The following is a 22612-nucleotide window of genomic DNA, read 5'->3' on the forward strand; positions in this document are numbered from 1 at the left end:
ATCCATGAGGGTTGATAAGATCACTGAGAGAGTGTGCAGAGAGAGGAGAGAAGGAGGCCCAAGACAGAACGTTAGAGTAAAGAGACTGAGGCAGAGTGGTCAGATAGGTAGGAGGAGAACCAAGAGAGAGCAATGCCCCCAAAACCCAGAGAGAAGGTAATATCTGGGAGCAGAGGGTGGTCAGCAATGTCAAATGATGCTGAAGAGCCTAAGAAAAGGTGATCAAATTTATCAATTATGAGAAGTAAGTAGCAAAGGCACAATTCAAGTCCAGGTTCTCTGACTACAGATCCAGGACTCCTTCCTCATGAAGTACACTTCAATGTCCCTGTTTGGGTTACATCTTAAACCTACACTTAACTGATAAACTTGTAGTACCCACCACTTGTCTCATGAATTTTGGCCCCTGATTATTCCTAATTGTGTATTTTCTTATTCACTGCCCTGCATATATTTGAATATGCATCTTATCTTACAACCTAGACTATCAGTTCTGAAAAGCATTGTATCTCAAAATCATATGCTTCTCTAGCCTCCCAACAGCTGCCCAGCGTAGTACCAGATTCATGGTGGCTCCTTAATATTTATTGCTGAGTTGAATTGAAGAAAGCTGTTAGTTTTAATTTCATTTTGTCTCAGTAGAAAATTGTCTTTCATTATCATTGTAAATAAGATTTTGCTTTTATGTTTCAAAGAGCAAAGAGGACCCCTCAGATGGCCTAACACTAATCTACAGTAAGAACACCAGATTAGGAGAAGTGGGACCCCAGAGGATGAATTCTAGTTCTGTAACTTACTGACTGGTTGTCCTTTGAAAAGTCATTTCAAACCTCTTAGGTTAAGAGCCTTAGTTTCCTTATTTGTAAAGTAAAGAGGTTGGACCAGTTGACCTATAAGGTTCTTTCCATCTCTAATATTCCCTGTGACCTTAGGCAAGGGAAGCATCATCTATATGATGAGAGAGTTGGGCTAGATGGAATCTAAGGTCCTTTCCAGTTATAAATCCTATAGGAAAGTGTCATGGGTTAGCACAGGGCCAACATCCCTGGAGGAGGTTGAAAAGGGATGGGCCAAAGGCTCCAACAGACAACAAATTGAGGTGATTTGCTTCTTCTGTCTCTAACCTGAGGGACTCCAGAAGGGAGACATTCAAGTGACATGAATTAGACCAGCAATTTACTTTAATGTACTGTCAAGTGGCCAGGCTGCCTCCTGGAAAAGCCAACCTGTTGATGAGAATACCATCACCCTCCCTGTCAGACACGTGCAGCATCTATCCCCTTTCCAAGCAGGGTCCCAAGCCAGGGTGGATGACCTCAGTCACTTCTGGGCAAGAAGGGCTTCTTGATACAATAAAGTAACAGAAGGTGGGACAGGTGTCGCACTGGATTGGAGTCGAAGGTTAGTGGAGGGAAAGTGATGTTCATCAGAAATATCTCACTGGGTATGGGTAAAGGGAGGGAAATTCCCGTTTGGGAATGTGATCGGGATAAATCCTTCCTCGGTGCCCTACCTAGCTAGACAAGGCTAAGATTTCAGCTGTCAACTCTTCAGTTCCAGCAGTTTTCAGGTCCAAAGGGAAATTCCCTTATGAGTGACAATACCGGTTGTGCTAGATCGCCTTTACGTTGACGATTGAGTAAAAGAACTAAGCATGGGATCTGGGAAGAGGGGAGCGAGGAGCGAGGGGGATGGGAGGCAGAGATGAGAAAGGCTCTGAGTTATTTTTACCAAAACTTGGGATCTCGGAACAGAAGCCTGAGAGAAAGACCGAGACAAGAAGACAAAAAGTTAAGGGCTGAAGCGGGAAGGAGGCGGGGGTGCGGGGGTAGGCGTGTGTGGCTGTGTGCGCCTATGGCTCGCTGTCTGACTAACTGGCCCCTTTCCAAGGTGATTTCCCATAAACCACATGCTCCGAGAGGCCGCTTTAAAAGGCCGAGCCCGCCTGGGCGAGTGGCGCTCAGCTCGGCTCCAGAAAGTGAAAGTTGGACTCGGGTCTCCGGCAGCCCGCAGCCCCACCGAGCCGGGCCGAGCGTCGCTCCTGGATTAGCCCTCTCCTCTGCTTCCCCAGAAGCCCTGGAGCCCGGTCTCCGGTGCTCCGCACGACTCAGCCAGGCTCCGCTTGCTCCCACTCCGGCCCGGGGCACAGCAGCCCTGATGACCCCACGGGGCGCAAGCGGGAGCTGCCCACTCACGGTAAGCGCCCCTCCCGAGAGCCCCCCGGCCACGGAGCTCCCGCTGGCCAAAGCTTACTCGCTTCGGGCTTGCCTCCCATCTTTCTCCTCCCGCCCCTTCTTTCTTCGTTTTCTCTCTCCTGATTTCCCCCGATTCTGAGCAGCCACTGGCAGGGAACATGGGGTACTTCTGCTGTGTCCTCCTCCACCCCAGACCCCTCCTGCCACCGCTATTTGCAGTGGTTTACGTTGCCTGTTGGTTGATCAGTTAGCTGCAGGGGTGGCTTCAAGTTTGTGCCAAGTCCGAGAGACGCAGGGAGGTATGTGTCTTAAAGATGCTTGTTCTGGCCGTTCCCCTCAGAGGAAGACGGTGGCATCAGCGCAGTGGGTGAGGAGGGCCTTTGGCTAGACTTAGGGTTGGAGCCCCTCCGCGTGGTTTGGACTGTGCCACAGACCACTGCTAAATAAGATGGGGGGGGGGGGGGCGGCGGCTCTCTCTCCTCTTTTATCTGGCTTGCTGCCTGGTGCCTTATCTTGGGACTAAAGAAGCCAGACCGTTAGAAGGGGGACAGGGGCAGAAGGCCACGGTTCTTGCAGCTGGAGCAGCATTTGGTCAGCAGCCAAGTGAGTGCTTCCTAGCTCATAGGATGCCCAGATCGGTGCCAAGCAACCCGACTTCTGTAGCGAATAGAGGAGAGTTCAGGCAGAGAACTTCGTACAGGCAGGCAGGGACATGTCTCCAGAAGCTGACTGGTCTGAGGGCGATTGGGTCTCCTTGTGGCCCCGAGAGCTTGCCCCCTGCTAACTCTTTGAGGGAACAGAGATCTTTCATGGGACAGCTTAGCCTCCCTCACATGAGTTAGGTCTGGAAGTGGCTGGAGAAAGTGGGAATAAATGTTGCTCCAGTTAGGCTGCAGTTTAAGGCAAAGAGTCAAGAGTATGATTAGAGTGGGCCCCGTTTAAGGATGTGCCAGAGAGAGGTTCTCCCCCCCCCCCCCCCCCCCTCCAAGGCTGGTGTCTGTAGATAGGTCAGCCTAGCTTAGCTCTGCAAGCAGTGGGTTCGCAGAACAGCATCCCAGGATTGAGATGGAATGAAAAGCTCCCAGGCTTCTCGTAGATTGGAGCATAGGGATGCTTAAATGTATGAGTTCCTCGTGGTTTGTGAGAAAACTCTTTCCCCCATTATTCTGATGGAGTTCTCTCTGGAGCACCTAATACAAAGAGGATACCAATGGAGAACTGGGAGGGAAAAGAACAAGGAAGATCTGATAATAAATGGGAGAAAAGGACTGAGAATCAGCATCCTGCCTGAAAACACAAAGATTGAAAGAGAAAGAGATGGAAAGATGGGGATGGGATTGGAAGAGGTGAGGGGCAGAAAGGAGGGGTGGGATGACATTGGTGAAAAGAAGAGGAAAGAACTGGAACGGGATAGAATGCAGAGAAGCAAAGAAAGGAAACAGAATTAGGAGGAAAGGGAATGGGAAGAAAGAACCCGAATGAAAGGTGGAACGTCCGAGATTTTGAGGAGAAAGGTTGAAAGAGAATAGGCTAAAGGCTTCTTTTCACTTTGGCCTCAGCTGGGCTGCAAGTTGCTGTTCTGAAAGGGTGGGTAGGGATACAGCTATCTGAGCCACTAGCCCTGCCTGTAGCAAAGATTCCTTTCTGAGAAAGGGAGGTTGGGAGGGGAGAGGGAAGAGAGCTGGCCAGATGCAGGCTAGAAAGTTAACCCTTGGGTGCCCATTCACATTTTAGTAAAGGACAAATGCTGAAGGGTAGAAAAGTGCTGGGGCTCCTTCAAATACGTTCACTGCTGACTTCGTTAGCAAAATCACAGTTACACTTAGGGCCAACTCTGGCATACAAGAGGTAGTTGATTGTCTGTAAATATGGAGGATGCTTATGGAGGTTGCTTCTCTATCCAATACACTGCCCCCCCATTACCACTATTGTATAAATTTCATCAGAAGCAGTTCATTCCATTGAATTAAACATTGCCCTCTCCCTGTAGTCCTTTTCTAAATTGCAAATACTCCTTGGAAGTAGAGAATGAGTGCCTGGCCTGCCAGTGGGACAGAGTATATCACAGAGAGGGAGTGTTTTGTGGCAGATAGAGCTCAGGACTTAGATTCAGGAAGACCCGAATTCAAAACCCACCTCAGAACCAGTGACCCCAGCCAAGACCCATCTGTGGGCCTCAACTTCAGCACTTGTAGAAATGAGGGAATTGGACTTAATGACCTTTGAGGTTCCCTCTAGCCCTAAATATTTGCTTCTATGATTATTCTGGGAGATAAGATATAGGTTTAGAGCTCTGGGGAGCTGAGGTGGTGGTGGGGTAGTATCTCTCCTCTAACATCACGGATCTTTCAAGGGTCAGTTCTGATTGCCTTATCAACCATCAATATCTTGAGTCTTTCCATAGCAGGGCATAGCCTTGGTATTCTGAAATCTTGAACAGAAATGTATTCCAAAACTTCCCTTCTTTCCAGTTCCACTTTAACCTTTACCAAGTTATTAACACTGATAGTGATATCCCAGATTCCATTGATACTCTGCCCCTCCATAGAAGCATCCTTAGCCTGGGATAGGGTCATGTTGGCCAAGCCTTCTGCTTGTGGTCTTACTAAAGCAAGCCCTGAGATTTCCAAATATCAGATCCAAGATACTGGTTCCAAAACCTGAAAAGGGGCATAAAGGGAGATTTGCTGGATCAGTCCCTGGATTCTATTTTACTCCTGATCTATAGGATCATAAATTTAAAATCTGAAGGAACCTCAGAGGCCAACAAGTCTAATCCCCCTTTTTTATAGATGAAGAGACCAAGGCCCTGAGAGGTTAAAAGGCTTGTCTAAGGTCACACAGCTAATAAGTGCTAGAGATGGCATCACCTATAGGCTATGTGACCTTACTCTAAATGTCCATGCTATCTCAGGATACCAAGTGATTGCCCTTCTCCCCAAGGAGTACCCTCTCTTCTTCTGTTCTGGGGTTGTCACCAACATTTATCACTATACTTACCTCTTCTCTATTTGAATCCTACACATCCTTTAAAGACCAGACCATGTCCTGTTTCCTCCATGAAGTCATCTTGTTACTTCCAGTGCATTCTATTCTCTTTCTTCCCTAAATACCCACAGCACACAGTGAACCATATATTTGAATACTTTTGGGAAAGTCATCCTATGCTAGGTTTGCATAATTCTCTCTATATTTTTCTAACTTTCTCTAGTTGTTCTAGGTGCTTAAATTTTGTCTCCTCCATAGAGCTGTTGTGAGGATTAAATGAGATAATTTATATGAAGAGTGTTGCAACTTTAAAGACTATATAAATACTGTCTGCTCTTATTATCACCTACGTTATAAACTCTAGCCTTTTCTTTCATTCTCTTTTCCCTTCTTTGCTTCCTCTTTTCTTTATCTCTGCCCTTATTTCTTACTGTCATATCTCCAGATCCTTCTTTCATCACTCTATCATCTTTATCCCTTCTTTCAGGCCCTTCTTTCCATCTCTCACTCCTTCTACCTTCATCTTTTCCTCTAAGTCTGGCTTTTGGTTCTCTGTCCATTCCTTCTGCCCCCATACCTTATGCATTTCTTGTATCCCCTACAGCATATGCACTGTGCTGCACACATAGCTGGGGAGGGAGGAAGAGACCTGTCCCTGAGCTCCAGGAAAGTTCTCTGTTCAACCCCCACATTTTATATTCCTGGGGTGGGAGAAGTGGGAGCGATCAGCTTGCTAGTTGTCAGGAAGGCACACCAAAGAACCCAGGAAAAGCCTTTGTGTCTCTCCTCCCAATCCCTATTTGGAGAAAGTGGAACCCAAGATAGTAGGGGAGGTGGGGAGAGATGTCAGAGATCCAGAGAGATGAGAAGACTGTGAGGAACAGGAGGATGTCAGAAGTTCTTTGTCTCCTGCCCAACTCTCATGGAGCATCTTCAGAGACTTGGAATGTAGGGCAGGTGAGAACCTTCAAGAAACATGCTAGGGAGAAATCTAGGAGTGATAAGAAAGGAAGCTCAACATGATAAATGGCAGCTAAAGAAAAGCCCAGGGAGCCTGGCACCTCTGGTTATGATTAATCTGTTGGGTTGGGTCTGATGGCACACCCATTGCCCTGGGGTCTCTGGCAAAGGGGACTGACTGTACAATGAAACTAATTCTGGACAATAATATTTTCCAGGGGAAGAGCCAGAGGCTAGCCTGAAATGGGCAAAGTAGAGAAAAAGAGAGGAGGGTTGGTGTGGGAAAATACTCCAGGTTCTCCAGGTCAGAAACTAGAGTAGAGCTGGGGCATCTGTCAGTTAGTGAGGTCACAAAGTTCCTAGCCTTATTCTAAGTGGTTTGAGAACAAAATAAAGGATAGATACAACTCTTGTCTTCAAGGAGCTTATAATGTAATGAGAAAGATAAGATAGGCTAGTGTTGCCATTGGTAGAACAGAATGGAATTAAGCACACTTGGACTAATCTGAACAATTTGATTTTGGAACTGTAGTTAAGAAGGGAGGACACATGTGACATGGATGTGCCGAGTGAGGCTACAAAGGCATGGGGAATTTGGATTTGTGGGAACCAGATATTTTGGGGGTGGAGAAAACAAGAAACTGATCCTACAGTTGACAGAATCAAGACTATTGTCACTCGATTTCTGAGGAAGACAAAAGGGGTGACCAAGGAGCAGAGGTGAAGTTGGCCCCAGTGTCATGGGATCCCTTCTTGAATCTCCTTTGGCCTTCTTTATTTCAGACATGGCTGGGATCTTGGCTTCTGCTGGCTTGTCTCCTAGTAGCCTGGAGTTTTCCCTCTCATGGACCAGAAACTTGTAACCGTCTTATTATGGAAAGTCACCTAAGGATGCTACAGGAGCTGGTGAGTATATGTCCAGGTTCTCACCCCTACTCCAAACTCCTTCACCCTTTCCCTTGGGAAATTGGTGTAACTGTAGGATCAGGGGTTGGGGGAGCAGGTTCAAGTGAAGAGGAACTCTAGGGTAGAGAGAGGCAGGTGAAGACAAGTCCTTACCCATCCTCCCTTTCCCCTTGAAGTATGGGAAGGGAGAGGAAGGCATTGCAGCAGATAAGACATGCCTGGGTGTGAAGGTGGTAGGTGCCAGAGGTACAGGAGGTGAGAGAATGCAATCTATCTGTATGTTAAGGCAAAAGTCCTAGAGCCATAATTTAGGTGGAGGGACAAACTGGGCTTTGTCCCAGGGCTCCCAATTTAGGGAGTGCTGACAGCACATGTCTGTCCTCTACATAAAAACAACAGAGTATAGTGCCTGGTTATTGAGAATAACTAGTTAAAATAGAAAGTTACCTCCCTCAGAGTGCCCTTCCTCACCCCTTCCCCACTATCCCTAGCATCTGTCTCCCCCGACCTGTCATTTTCTCAGCCACTACCTCCAAGTTCAAGAACTGAGAGGACCAAGTTTGAGATCTTTGGGCAGGTTGCAAAAAGTTCTAGTTACAACTTTAAAATGTCAATTTTTTGTGGTCCTTGACTTTCCCCTGGCTATGAAGAGGACCAGAGGGAAGAAGGGAGCCCTGGGCATTGACTTCCCATGTCCTTATGTACAATGTTCTGAGGATTCTCTGCCCCTTGCCATGACCTTAGTTAATGATTGCCCAGAAAAGTAACCCCAGGACTTCAGCAAACATTTCTGGTCCTCTCTCTGTCTCAGCAGGATGTCTTCCTGGAGGGAACTTCCCAGGGCCTCCAACCAGTAGTTACTCCACACTGATTAGTGCATGCAAATGTTGACCCCAGGATGGACCCAAATGTACCACTGGCCTGGTACTGCCCTAGAAGACATAATTTTTGATCTGTGATGAAAGGGAAGGAAGAATGTAATATGGATTTCAGGAGGAGAGAAAGCTCTCAGACCATACTTCTAGAGGAATATGTATATTCTAGTAGAAATACACTGATTCTAAAGCCAAAGGAGCTGAGTTCAAATCTTGGCTCTCCTCCTTCTTATCTCTGAGACTTTGGGCAAGGCCCTTCATCTTTTGGGGCCTCAGTTTCCTCATCTCTAATATGAGAGGTTCAAATGAGATGATTTCTAAAGTCCCTTGCAAGATGATCCCAGGATCTTCTCTCTCCTCCCCAGCTCTCCCCTTGAGTTTTAGGGGCCAGGCTATCTCTCTATAATCCAGAGTCCTCTCCAACTTGTTCTTGGGATTTAAAGGACCCTCAGAAATCATCTGGTCCAACCAATGGATGATGAACAAGAATTGGGAGAGACAGATGTACAGCCAAGCTGTCCCTGTGGCCATAGTAGGACTTCTACAGGGCTCAAGGAGCAGTCCAGAGGGGGTATGTGGGCACTGTTTATGAAGTCAGGCTCCAGACCACCGAGAAGGATGGCGTCAGGCTGGGTCTCATTTGTACCATTCCACAGGCTCTTTGGATCTGACTTCCCACAAACTCCCTCTTCTGCATATCTTCCCCCTCCCCAGGATTCTATGCTTTCCAGGTGATGCCCAAAGAGACTTGTTCTCTGGGTCTCCAGAGAAGCTGCCCCTCACTCCTAGATGTGGGAGATGAAAAGAAAGAATTTCTTGTCCTACTTTTCTTCCCCAAGAATACACATAAACCTGAGGGGGAGGCCTTCCTACTGGTTCAACAGATCAGCCTCTCTCTTCTTGACTCCATTTTCCCAATGGACTCTTCTGTATGTTCAGTGAAGTTTCATTGATAGGATGATGCTAGCTTCCTCAAGAGGAAATTCTATAGTGCAGAGAAGATGGCAGGGAGATGCCAAAATATCTTTCCCCCCTACATTAACCCTTGAGTTCCTATATGCAGATCCCCTGAAAGACTAGGAAGGCCTCTCTCCTCTCTTGGCTCAGCCAATGTCCTATTCCTCCTCTCTGGGGTCTTCCAGACATTGATGAGGAATCATGGTTGAAGACCTTCTCCCTTCACTGCTCTTTTCCCAAAAAGATGGAGTCCTCCTCTTTTCACCTCTCCTTTCCTCACCCATATGCACACTAAAATGTATTTATAGGATTGGATTTAGAGCTGAAAGGAACCTGAGGAATAATCTGTCCTACTTCTCCCCACTAGGGGTGTGTGCATGTGTATGTGTGTGTGTGTGTGTGTGTGTGTGTGTGTGTGTGTGTGTGTGTGTGTGTGTGTGTGTGTGTTTATAGTTAAGGAAACTGAGGCCTAGCATGGGTTAGCATCCTGCTCAAGGTCACACAGGTAGTAAGGAGAAGGATTTGAACCTAGGGTCTCATTCATCTTCAAGTCAATGGACATTTATTAAGTCTGTTCTGTTTACCAGGTATTATGGGGATGCAAAGACAAAAATGAAAGTATCTCTGCCCTCAAGAAATACAATATTCCATAGGGGAAGGCCTCATGCACACAATATAAACAAATAAACATCCATAAAATAAGCACAACGCAATTTAGAGGGGAGAGAGCAGAATCTGGGGGGGAGGGAAGAAAGAGGAGGAGGAAAAGGGTCATGAAGGGCCTCTTGGAGGTGGTGGTGTTTGAGGTGGACTTCAGAGGAAACTTGGGATTTTAAGAGGGAGTACTTTCCTGGCAGGGGGTATGGTCTATGCAAAGGTACAGAGATGAGAGATGGAGTGCTGTATGTGATCAAAGAATTGGGGGAGGGGGCAGTAGCCACTGGGGGGGATCAGAAAATGTCTCTGGTTAGAGATAGCATTTGGATTGAGCCTCAAAGGGATCGGATGCTATTTGTATTCTACCCTCCTGCCTTGGGGGGTTATACTCTGGACCTCCTCCAGTTACTCAGGGACAGACTGAGATCTGATCTGCCGGCTCCATCTCTTTCAGATTGACAGCCAGATGGAAACGTCCTGCCACATTAACTTTAAGTTTGCAGACCAGGACCAACTGGTGAGTGATGAGTTGGCTCAGCCTGCTGAAAGTTGGTGAAGAGCTCTCCCTAATCTTGACCTTCTGTAGTTGTCAGAGCAGCAGAGCAGCCTAGGGTGGGGTGTCTCTCCCCTTCAGCAGGCTTGGCACATCCCCAGAGTCTAGGGCTGTAGGCTCACCATCAGACCCCTGTTGTTCCCTCATCTCCTCAGATACTAGAAAAGAAACAAATGCAGGTTATTCTCTAGGCCATGAAAGGGGGCTGTGTTGCATTCTGAGAATAATTTCACGTGAGCCTAGAGGACTAGAACTGGCCAAGGATTCAAGAGCTGAGGAGTTCTTGAGGCTCTGAGGTCTGAGGAAGATAAACCCCTAGACTGCCACATTGGAATCCATCTAGAGGCTGATGATTTTTGATCCTGATAGGGAGGGGAAAAGACAGAGTAGGGAAAAGAGAGAGAGAGACAGAAAAAGAGAGAAGGAGAGAGGGATAGAGAATAGAAAGAGAAAAAAAGGGAGGAGAGAGAAGGAGGGAAGAAGGATGAAAAGGGAGGAAGGGAGACAGAGAAGGATGGGGGGAAGGGCTGGGTTTTGGGCTCTGCTTTTCCCAGAAACAATTTTCAGACTCCTGTTTTTCAGAAAGATTCCATCTGCTACCTTAAGAAGGCATTTCCCCTGATCCAGGATATTTTTGAGGAAATTATTCGCTTCAAGGACAATTCTCCCAATTACAATACCTCCAGGAAGCTGCACGAGCTGTACTTGAGGCTGAGGGATGATGGATGTGTCACCAAGGAGCATGAGAAGAGAGATGAGGTTGGAGATGCAGCCTGTTCCATGTTTTCATCATCCCTCCCATGCCCCTTCACCCTACCCCCAAGTAGTAGAACAAGCAAGGGGGAGAGAAGGAGGGGAAGGGGAAAGGCCTGAGGATGGAGAAGGTAAAATGCAACCCAAAAATCAAGAAATGAGGGCTTGCAGGGACTGGCCATCTCCAAAGGAAAGAGATCCCTCTCTGGGATACAGGTCCAACTTGGTTCTTGGCCTCATTGAAAAGGGAGGAATGTTGGGGATCTTCTGGTAAGCAGTCCAACTCTGCGTCCTTGCTCTTTAAGAGTGAGGTGATTAAAACTTTGGGGGCAGATACTACCTAGCTTTCCCTCCCCACCGTGCTCCTCCTTCAAGCACACCAATCCCCTGCCAGGACCATGCTCCCTCCCCTCCCCAATGTTGTACACCTGTGGAGGATACTGGCAGAGGAAGGAGAAAATTAAAGGGAAAAGACACAGAGAGAAGGAAGTAGGTCCCTGCTTGGGCTCTTGGCTCTTTCCAGGTCTTGGCCTCCTCTTCCTCCTTCCAGCTGGTAGTGTTCCTCTGTGCCCTCTTATTCCTCACATTGGGGGAGGTTGCTAAAGCCCTGGGGCTCCTCAGCCTGCAGCTGTAGGGTGGTGGGTGAGCTCAGGTCCTGGATGCCTCCATCCATCTCCCCTAATACATAATCTCCAGCCTGGACAGCCAGTGACGTTATTTCCCTCATCCAACTAATAGTCCCATTTCAATTCAGAGAAACAGAGGCAGGCAAAACAGGACCAAGAGAGAGGGGAAGATCTCTGTCCAGCACCTTCATCAGGATGTTCCTTTTCTCTTCTCTCTCTTCCTTCCCCCAGGCCTGCATTAAGACTTTCAATAACACCCCAGTCCAGATATTGGAGAAGGTCCAAAATATCTTTGTAGAAACCAGGAGACTGCTTAATAATGACTGGCGTGTCTTCAACCGGGATTGTACCAGTAGCTTTGACAAATGTGTCAACTCAGGTAAGAGAGGGCTGGGGGATGCCAGAGGAGGGGGATGGGAGATGGGGCCTCAGAGGGGCAAGGGGATTAGGGGTCCCTATGGGGGTGGGAGCAGCGCAGAGCAGTCCCTGGATGACTGAGGTAGCCCTGGGACAGTGACTCTGCCTGAGCTCATGTGTGTGCATATGAACATGTGCTTGTGGGGGGATGGTTTTTATGTGCTCCTGGGCATTAACAGTCAAATGTGCTTTCCAGTCTGTGCACACACGCACACATGCTTGCTTGTCTGTGCATCTACAGATCTGAGGGGCCCAGGGAGTTGGAATGTTGAGACCCAAATGTAGAGGGGGTAGGGGATACACCTGGGCACCAGTGTGTACCCAGAAGCCTTGTGCAGGTCATGGCTAGAGGTGCCTGGATTTAAGACATGGGGTTCAGGTGAGAGCACGTTCCAGGAGTCAAGGTCCTTGCCCTGGAAACCCTGCTAGCAATTCTCTGGGATGGAGATGATTCTGGAAGACCTCCACCCCCACCCCTGCCCAGGGAAGCCTTTCCTCCACCTCCCCAAGCAGGTGTTAGCTCTAGGGGCAAGATCAGGATGAGGGGGGAGTATCACTTTGAACTCCAGCCCCTATGCCCAGCATACATGTGCCCTCTCTGTCCTCGTCTCCATGTCCCAATGTCATGCGTGCCAGCTTACCACACCTGTCCTCATTCCCTGTCTCAGCCAGTGCCTCTCTGATCTCTATCAGAGATGGGCACTGACCCTTACTACTCCGCCAGATTCTAGGGCCCCTTCCTAGGAGTGGCCACAGCCTCACGCTTCCTGGTGATGGCTAAGCACATGTCACATTGCTCCAGCGGGCCTGGGCCTCAGGCTTTCTCACTTGGGCTCTGGCCTGTCCCTTCATACTGACTGGCCAGCCAACTCTCCCTCTCTTTCTCTCTCTCCCCTCTCATGTTGCCCCCTGGGTTCCATGAGCCCATCTCTCTGCTCTCTGGTGTGCATGCAGTGCTCTGGGCTCTGGATGTGAGTGCCTGGCTTGGAGAGCATTTCCCAGCCTCCCTCACCTGGCTGCCTTAAATCTGTGATCTGGGACCTAGAATCTCAGGGTGGCTATGGTCCTGTGCTAGATGTTCCCATAACACCCCCTCACCCCTTAACCAACTCCAGCCTTCTTACTGTCTTACCTGTCTCCTCCAAAGCCTGCTTCCCTTGCTCTCTGGTAACTGGACTTAACTCTTTCCATCTTTGTTTCTGGATGGGCCATATCCAGTTGGCATCCTCTTCCCTTTTCCCTTCTCAGTAATCTAGATGCTGAGTAGGGGGTGGTGGTGAGGGGACCCCCAGCTTTGTTCTCCCTTTCTTGGCACCCTTTGGGAAAGCTGTGCTATAGGCTGGTGACTCTATCTCCTCTCCCCTCCCTCTCTCTCTCCCCCTTTCTCCCTGTGGTTCTTTCAGATGTGGTGACCAAGCCTGATTGCAACTGCCTGTCCCCCAGAACCACCCCTAGCAGTAAGCTGGCCTCTGTCCCCATCCATAGCTCCCTCTCTCCCTCCACAGCCCCAGTGGCCAACTTGGCCTGGGGAGACTCTGAGGGGACAGAGGGCAAACCCCTCCTGCCCAGTGACCTGCCACCTCAGACAACAGCCCAGGGCAGTGCCAGGCGCCGAGTCCCCCGGAGCACCTGTGGAAGCGTGGACTCAATGGAGACTACGGGCACGCTCTCTGCTTCCCAGTTCCCAGTGGGATCTGAGATGGAGGCTGGGAGCAACAAGTCTCCCCCTGACTTGTCCGATTCCCCTAGGATAAAGGGCCTTCTCAACTCTGAACTCGACACTGACTCAGCTCTAGGGGATGCCTCAGGTGATGTCAGCCCTGGGTCTCAAGAAACAGAGGCTCCCCTTTTCCTTTTGGGAGGGGGCCCTATCCAGACAGGGACCACAGATCCAGATGAGCTCCTCGCCACTCCCTCGACGCCTGTTCTTGCACAGGGACTGCTGGCCCAAGTGAGGAATGACCACCTGCAGGATGAGGGCAGTAACCCATTGGCTGGCCAGGCCAGAGATTATTCATCAGAGGAGATGGATGGAGGTATCCAGGGTCTGGGCTCACCCACTACCCAGCTGCTGCACTCTGAGGAAACCCAGGGCATCTCCAGCTTATCCACTCAGCCTGGTTTCCCCAGAAGCCTCTCCTGGGGCATTCCCCGACCCCAAGAGGAGCTGCTGGGCAAGAGAAACACTAGGGTCCGGAGGAGCCCTGCCAAGCTGGAAGGAGGAAGAGGAGGCCAAGGTTTGGAGAGAGGCGAGGGCCCAGGCGGGGCCCACAAGGGCTTTAACTCGCTTCCTTTGACTGACACAGGCCTCAAGAGGCAGAATGTGGGAAGCCCTGAACTTCAGCCCCAGGGTTCTTTCTTCTCTGTACTGGTATCCAGCATCCTCCTAATCCTCCTAGCAGTGGGCGGCCTCTTGTTCTACAAAAAGAGGCAGCGGGTAAGAGAGAGGAGGGCTGTTTGGAAGGAGGGAGGGGATGGGGTATGTGTTTGAGTTGGGGTCAATGTTAGGCTTGAGGTTAATGTTTAATGTGGGATCAAAGCCTGGATTGGAGTTAAATATTCTTCTCAAGTACAGGACTGAACCTTGAGAGGTCATCTTGAAAGGGAGATGGGGTATGGAAGGATATTCATAGAATCATAAACTTAGACTGGAAAGTGACATTAGAGATAAGAAGAGGAGAAATCTATGGAGTGACTAGACTGATAAATCAACAAGCATTTATTAAATACCTACTGTGTGACAGGCACTGTTTTAGGGATACAGACACAAAGAATGATATGATCCCTGCTTGCAGGAAGCTTATACTCTAATAGAGAAGACAAGTACACATAGAAGAAAAAGAGGAAGACTTCCTCAAAAAAAAAAAAAAAGACCACCTCAAATGTCAAGGATATGAGGGTGGTCAAAACTCAGGTATGGCAGGAAATTCAAAGACATTGAAGACAGAGAAGAAACAATTGGGTTTAAATGAGAGATTATTAAAGGTCTTAGTGGGTACAATTTTTATGGAAGCATGGAAGAAGAACCTGGACAATAATAACAGCTAACATTTATATAGGCCTTTAAGGTTTGCAAAGCACTTTATAAATATTATATTATTTTATCACCAAAACAACCCTGGGCAGTAGGTGCTGTTGTTATCCCCATTTTACAGAGGATAAAACTGAGACAGAGTTTAAGCAACTTGCTCAGGGTCACACAGCTAGTTAAGTCTCTGATACTGGATTCGAACTCAAATCTTCCGGATTCTGGTCATTATCTACTATGACTCCTAGCCACCTAATGAGGGAATTCAAAAAGAGTTGGATAGGCAGCTCCTCTAAAAGGGTTTGAGATGATTAGTATGAAATAGAGGAAGATCAGGAGGAAATGAATGAGGGTGAACTGATCTAAGCATGTTGATACTCTAGTAGTATAGCAGGGGAGATAATAGCGAGAGAGAGAGAGAGAGAGAGAGAGAGAGAGAGAGAGAGAGAGAGAGAGAGAGAGAGAGAGAGAAAGAGAGAGGAGAGAGAGAGGAGAGAGAGGAGAGAGAGAGAGAGAGAGAGAGAGAGAGAGAGAGAGAGAGAGAGAGGAGAGAGAGAGAGAGAGAGAGAGAGGAGAGAGACAGAGAGAGAGAGAGACAGAGAGAGAGAGAGGAGAGAGAGAGAGAGAAAGAGAGAGAGAGAAAGAGAAAGGAGAGAGAGAGAGACAGAGAGAGAGATGGCATGAAAATTGGAGTTGAGATCCTTGATATGGGAACCAGCATAAAATGGGAGCTGGGGGTGCAAAGCAGGATGGAAAGCCCAAACTGGGGTCAGAGAATGAAAGGACAGGGACTACTGTGAGACTGTCCATCTGTACAACTTTTGGACACTCCTCTGGCAGGCAGGCAGGCAGCTTTATGGCCTAGGTAAGTGGGATTAGATTTCTGACAAAACCTTTGAGGTCCTTGTACAAGAAGAGTCTGGGAGGGATGACATTGGCGTGGAAAGGGGCACAATGTCCAGGGCTTGTCCAGGTCGGAGTTCATCCTATCCCCCTCCCCATATGAGCTGGTGTGCTGGATGGATGGTGGGAGGAAACTTGGGAGCTCTTCATCTAGTTCTCTTAGAAGATGGGGAGTGGGAAGGGAATTCTCTTTCCCTTACTCTACCATTGTCCTCTACCCTAAACTAAGCTTGCTATTTCCTTTCCCCAGAACCGCCAGGAGTTACAGCCAGCAGAAACATCTATGGAGCAGCCAGAGATCAGGTGAGTTTGGACATCTCTATGACTTGGGGTTGGCCACTTAGAAGAGCCCTAGGTATATTACATGGGGGAAGGGGGTTATCCAACTATTATTTCTCTAGATTTGGAGGAGAGGCCCTTATCTTGAATTCTGTTGCTATTCAGGGAATTCACTTGTTTGGCTTTGAGTACCCCCTGTTCAGTAACGTTAAATGGTTCGCGTATTGTGATGGGGTGGGTCAGGGAAGAGGGAGACCATACTATGCTGTAGTTTCTTGGCCAGGAGTCTGCAGCTTTTTTGCAAACTGTCCCCAAGGATGTCTCAATATCCTGGGTCCTTTGAAACTAATAATGCTAGTGAGAGTGATTTGTTCAGTAGCTTGCCTACTGGGCCCGCTGTCCCCCTACTGGTGCTGAAATGTCATCCTATCTTTTTCTTCTGCCAGAAACCCCCTGAACCAGGAAGAGGACAGACAGGTGGAGTTGCCAGTGTAGAGGTCGTAATGAGGTGAGGACCTGGCTTTGAGTTCATCCTATCCTCGCCTCCCCTCTCCCCATATGAGCACTCACACACAACTCATTATTATCAGTGGCACCCCAATCCTTTCCCCACATTTTTGACTCTCCTTTGTCTCCCTTTGTCTTTTTGTTTCTAGTCTATGACCAAGTTCTGCTGAGTCTTTTAAATCTTCCTTTTCTCGTAGCCATTATCCTAGGCACTTTCATTATTGCCTCTTGCATGAATCATTGCCAGAGATTCCTCTGCGTTCTTTTGGCTGACAGTTCCATTCCCCATTCCCCATTTCCTATTCCCTCATATCCAAACAGCAGCTAAAATAACATTCTTCAAGGACTACTTCCATCACATTATTGCCCTGCTTAGGAGTTTCTGGCAGCTTCATACTGCCACCCTTATGAAATCTTTGACTGCCTGTAGATATATCTCACCAACTTCATTTCTCCCTCCCTACAACTCTACAAAATTCCTCCACTTCAATCAAACTCATATATTTGTATCTGCCCACATGTGATTTGCTCATTCCCAACTTCATGCCTTTAGAATCATAGCAACTTAAAGCTGGAAAGCACCTTATAGGATATATAGTCTAACCTCCTCCCCTATGCAGGTATCCTTTCTCCAATACCCTTGACAGATGGTCATGCAGTCTCTCCTTGAATACTTCCAGTGACCTGGAGTTCACTACTTTGCAAGGCAGACCATTCCATTGTTGAATAGCTGTAATTATTATGAAGTTTAAAAGAAAGGGTTTTTTTTCTTAAATTAAGCCAAAACCTACCTCCTTGTGACTTTTCTTCCTATAGGCCTAATCCTGCCCCCTTTAAAGCAGTAACAGATAAATCTATTCTGTCTTCTAATTGATAAATCTTTCAAATATTTGAAGACAGTTATTATATTTGTTCCCTCCTCCCCCATTCAAATACTAAGTGCTATTCTCCATGCTAAATATCAATTTTCTCAAACATTTCTTATTTGATATGGATTACAGACTCATCTTGGCTATCCTTCTCTGGACATAGTCAATGTGTACCTTAAAATGTGCCACCAAGAACTTCACAAATGTGATCTGATCATTTCAAAATATAATGGGACTACTGCTTTTCTTGATCTGGACATTATCCTTCCACTCAGGCCACATTAAAAAAAATACAAATTTTTAAAGCAGCTATGCCACACTATTGGCTCATCCTTGACTACTGGTCAACTAAAACTTTCTGGCTTTTTTCATATGAACTGTTGTTAAGATAGGCCTCCTTCATCCTACATTTGGGCAATTAATTTTTTTAGCCTAAATACAGAACTTTACATTTATGTCTATTCAGTTTCATCTCATTAGTTTCAGCATAAAGTTTTGAATTTTGATTCTATTATCCATCTGGCCAGCTCTGTGTTTTCTGCAGATTTGATAAGCTTACCCTCCACATCTTCATCCAAGTCTTTAACAAAATGTTGCACTTCCTTTCCTTCTACATGACTCCCCTTTCTGTTTCCAATCTGTGTCTCTCACCTCCTTCAAAACCAGATTTAAAATGCCCCTTCTCCAATAAAATGTCCTTGTTTGAACCACTGACACCGATTGTTCCTTTACTTCATGACCCCTAAGAACTTATGTATTCAGTTGATACTGTATTAATTTGCTCTTATTTGGATGTTACTTTGTAAGTGTTTTGTAATGGATCTTCTATATGTAATATTTTTCTATCTCTTCAAGTAGATTGTGAGCTCCTTGAGGGTAGAGTCTCTCTTTTCTCTCTTGTTTTTTTTTGTACTCTTTCTGACCCAAGTGCCTAGTACAGGGCTCTACACTTAGTGAACACTCAATAAATGTTATTGACTGAATAATCTAGGGCAAATCACTTAACCTCTTTGGGCTTCAGTCTCCTCGTCTGTAAAATAAGGAGGTTGAACTAAATAATGCCACTCAGCTCTAAAGTCCTGTGATTCTATGACTGGCTCATTGACTCACTGACTGGGAGCACCCTTTGATATTATGGACATGTGCCCATGTTAATATCTGAGTGTGGACGGTCCAAGGGGATAGCACTAGAAATGTTGGGAACATGGAAAATGTTCAAAGCCATCGGGAAGGAAAAAAAATAGCCAGTGAGGGCATCCTGTCCATGGTAAAATTATGTGTTCCCATGATCCTCCTTTCCCATCTCTTTCCCTCTCCAACAATAAGGTGGCAGTAATAAGAGGACTGAAGGTGAATGGGCAGGGATCTGGGGGGGATAATGTTGCTCAGTACCTGCCCCCCAACCCTTCTTAAACAGCCCTTTAAACCTTCCTGTTCCCTTGGTTTACCAGCTTGGTTTTTCCCTACCCCATGTCCCAGCCCTACCTTTTCTGAGCTATCACTCACAAGATTCTGTCCCTGTGGACTCAAGATAAGATTTGGGGTGGGGTGAGGGCAGCATGGGAACCCTAGCCAAACCCTCCAGCCAGTGAATCTTTCCCTCAGGTAATTCTTGGGCCCAGTGCCAGCATCCTCAGGGACACTCAGTGCTAGCCCCAACATGATCATTTTTATCTTCTTGCACAGTCTGTTTCTTGGTCTCAAAACATTCCAACCATAAGGGACCTTGAGACTGGGGCATGAGGAAGTGGGACTTACCCAATATATCAGACCCCCAGCAGTGTTGGTATCCTGGCATGATCTTAGTCTGGCTTTTATCCAATTTATGATATCACTTGGTTTCTAGTGCAGACCCACTTGATAGGGAGAGAAAAGGGGATGGGCAGACACTGTGGTCCCATCTCTCCCCTCTTTAACTCCCCTTGAAATACAAGAGCTGTGTCAGCTGAGCCTGAGACCAGTTTGAGGGTGAGGCTACAAGCTGGGTCTAAAGTCAAACGTTTGGTCAGAATCCAGGGGATTTCTGCTCTGGGAACAGAGTGCTCTGAGAATGCTGGGCCTAGCTATTGGACAAGGGGAGTTGGCAGGGTGGGGATGACATGGAAGGGAGGTGAGTGCCAAATCCCTCTGAGCCCAGAGAGGCCTTGACCTCTGAGTTCTAATTCCATATGGGAAAATGAGAATTTCCCTGTTTGGGCCCTTCTGTTGCACTTTTCGATTCAAAGCCATGGTCTTTTTATCTACACATTCCCTGTATTCCTTCATATGCAAAGATGGCACTTTCTAGGGTGCTAGATACCTGAGGGAAGGGGTGGAAAGCAAAATTCCCTTTCCCTCCTGGAAAGAACATTTAGTAACAGAAAGAAAGGAAAGTGAGGCACCTAGCAACAGAAATAATGGGAACTCATTTTGCCCCTTCCCTAGACCCCCAGTGGGCCAGTTGGAAGAAGCTTCCTTCTGTCTGATAAGTGACCTTCCCCATTGCCCCTTTTGTCTCCAGTGGCTGGAGCCTCTACCAGTGCCTGTCTGTTGCCTTTTCCTCTCCTCTGGCCCCTGGTTTCCTTGGTGGAGACAGGAGATGAAGCCATTCTGGGAAATCGGCAGTGGTCTGGTCTCCTGCCAAAGAATCTGGGCCCTTTGTGGTGACTAGGGTGGCTTGGAAGGGGAGGGAGTGAGGGGAAGGAAGTTCTTTCCTGCAACAGCCATTAATGTCCCACAGGAACGCAACCCCCATCCCCATACTACCCCATTGCCTCCCTCCACTGGTGTCCCTAGAGACCTCTTCTTCTTTCTTTACCTCCACCCTGCTCCATGCTGACCAGCCTTTTTTCTCTCCCCTGTAGCTGGGCCCACAGGACAGTCCCTCCATGGGAGGAGAAGCCATGGGGGCTTCCAGACACCCCTCCCAAGCCCGTTCTCCCAGGATCTCAACCTGCCCACCACGGAGTCCCCCGGCCTGGACTGGACAGGACAGGAGCAGGCGAGGGGGGAAAGCCCTCTACCACTCGTTCTCTGTCCTCTTACTCTTTATTGACTGAGAGAGGGAGGGAGGATGCACAAAAAGCTACAGATATTTATTATGCTGATGATGATTTTGGCCCTGGAGGCCATTCATGCTTCAGGGAGTGCCAGCAAAGGCATGCTCAGAGCCTTCTGCCCTCAGAGACTGACCCACAAGGCAGCCTGGGGAGGAAGGGTGACCTTCGGCCCCCTCTCTTCCTGCAGTACCCTCCAGAATCTGAGCCTGGACCAAGGGAGAAGAGGGCTGTTGGGTGGAAAACAGCCTTTACGTAGATGTTTTGGGGGGGAGCCCTGGCTGATGTTCCTCATTGCTGCCAGGAAAAGAGCTTTTCAGGGAAATGTGCACCCATCTTATTTATGAAGCGCCAAGAAATCCAGACTCCCCAGCAAGCCAGAGCACATCCCAAGAAGAAGGAGTGCCTCAAGGCTCCCAGCTTAGACTTCATTTCCCAAGAAGGGGTGCAACCATCAAGATGGGAGGAAGAGACACCTACACCCTGCCATGGGTCTACACAGAAAGCTGGGGAAGTGTCTTCACCCTTCCTCTGAACCAGTGCTCTCAACTCCCTTTGAGTGATAATTTTGGGGCCATAGCTCAGAATAGCTCCATGTCCCTTTGAGTCAGGGCTATTCCCCAAATCCTGACACCAAACAAGATCTGTGTAGGAAAAAAAAGACCAGAAATCACCGTGTCCCAACCTACTCCCACCATGCCCTGGGCTGTGCTTCCATCTTCCCTCACAATTGTTAGCTGGGTCCTAGAGTGGCCCTGGAACAGCTGGGTAGGAGGAACCAGCCCTCTGATGAAGGAAGTCTTTGCACTGTGAATATTGAATCTTCTTGCTGTACTGTCCTGACTTCTCCCCATAAGCAACGTGTGTCAGTCCCTTTTCCCTACTGTTCTTTTGCCTTCTGTGCACATGAAATTGCTGAGCTGGTCTCATGATGATGAAGGGATTATTCCCCCACCCTTCCCTGCACTACCATCTTTCAGTGTCCAAACACGATAGGTACCATGGGCTGGCTCCCATGGATTCAGGTTCCCTGGAGAGAAGGAAGATGACACCCATCAGTCTATCTGTTATAGACTTTGTCTTCCTTCTTGGAGGCCTTGACTCCTATCTTACATTTTGACATTCCAAAAAGTAAAAGGATAGAACATTTTTTTTTTTTTAATGACTGAAGTGGAGGGAATTTTGAACCTGTGTGTATGTCTTTGGAGGTGGGGATTGGAGCTGTATCCTTGCTCAATCTCTTTTCCTTGAACTGTCTCCCATTTGACCAATCTCCTTGTTTTCTTATCCCTTTGGGAGAACTGAAGAGCAGCCCTTCTGAATGGTTAGATTTCCTCTCCCTGCCGATCTCAATGTGATGGGTTCCTCAGTCTTGTTTTCCCCTCAAACCTTCCCTCCTGAACTCAGCTCTTCATTTTCTCTCTTTCCTCTACCCCTTATCAACTTTCTTCCCAGTCCTTCCTGTTTCCCACTCCTCCTCACAATCTCTGCTTTCTCCTCCTTTGCTTCCATGTTCATCTCCATTCAGACTCCTTTCAAGTTGGGCCCTGCCCACCTGGCTCATCTGACGCTCCCTCCCCAGGATCAGTCCAGTGTCTCGGCAGAGTTAGGGAAGAGTTAGCTTGGCACCCTCTTGGAACTTGTTACAAAACTCCACCACTGGTTTAGTGACTTGGAGCCTCAGTTTGTTCATCTGTAAAAGAAGAGTAACCTCTGCCCTTCTCCTCTGCTATGTGGGAAGGGGTATGAAGTCATTAAATATTGGAGAAGTAATGAAGATGGGGGGAGGTGGTGTCTCTTATGTCTTATTCTCTTTTCTTTATTCCTCCTCCCCTCACCAATGCCTTACTTGTCCTCTGTCTGTCATTTTGCTAGGTTTTATACACCCTCAGAGTTTTCCTAAGCCTTGTTAAATGGGAATCTTCAGTGTCCTTTCACCCCATTCATGCTGCGTCCCTAGGGCAAGGGGAGCTGGATTCCCTACCTACTACTTGGGGTGCAGAACTACATCAGAGACCTTCTAGAATCCAAATCCACCCACTGGGGGTGGTGATACCTCTGCCCCAAGAGGGAGCTCTGGGAAGAGGGTTGACTGTGAGGACAG

At 47.8% G+C, this 22612-nt stretch overlaps 1 protein-coding gene across 1 annotated transcript; it reads left to right on the forward strand.

The window, feature by feature from the left end:
* The first annotated feature begins 1839 nt into the window (after positions 1 to 1839).
* On the forward strand, positions 1840 to 20929 carry CSF1 (colony stimulating factor 1). Its single transcript, XM_072644272.1, has 9 exons — positions 1840 to 2196; positions 6927 to 7049; positions 9993 to 10055; positions 10674 to 10850; positions 11702 to 11849; positions 13291 to 14324; positions 16069 to 16121; positions 16544 to 16605; positions 20317 to 20929. Exons 1-8 carry the CDS (start codon positions 1855 to 1857, stop codon positions 16590 to 16592), a joined length of 1989 nt encoding a protein of 662 aa, XP_072500373.1. The 5' UTR covers positions 1840 to 1854; the 3' UTR covers positions 16593 to 16605; positions 20317 to 20929.
* The last annotated feature ends 1683 nt before the right edge of the window (positions 20930 to 22612 follow it).

The sequence above is a fragment of the Notamacropus eugenii genome, chromosome 2 (genome assembly GCF_028372415.1).
Source record: "Notamacropus eugenii isolate mMacEug1 chromosome 2, mMacEug1.pri_v2, whole genome shotgun sequence".
In the NCBI taxonomy this organism is placed as follows: domain Eukaryota; kingdom Metazoa; phylum Chordata; class Mammalia; order Diprotodontia; family Macropodidae; genus Notamacropus; species Notamacropus eugenii.

What these genes read in the sequence shown, in the direction of transcription:
- CSF1 (XM_072644272.1), top strand. Translation starts at nt 1,855, where the DNA reads ATGGCTCGCTGTCTGACTAACTGGCCCCTTTCCAAGGTGATTTCCCAT. An exon ending in TTGCAGACCAGGACCAACTG is followed by an intron (nt 10,056 to 10,673) that starts GTGAGTGATGAG and finishes CCTGTTTTTCAG; the next exon opens with AAAGATTCCATCTGCTACCT. An exon ending in TGACAAATGTGTCAACTCAG is followed by an intron (nt 11,850 to 13,290) that starts GTAAGAGAGGGC and finishes TGGTTCTTTCAG; the next exon opens with ATGTGGTGACCAAGCCTGAT.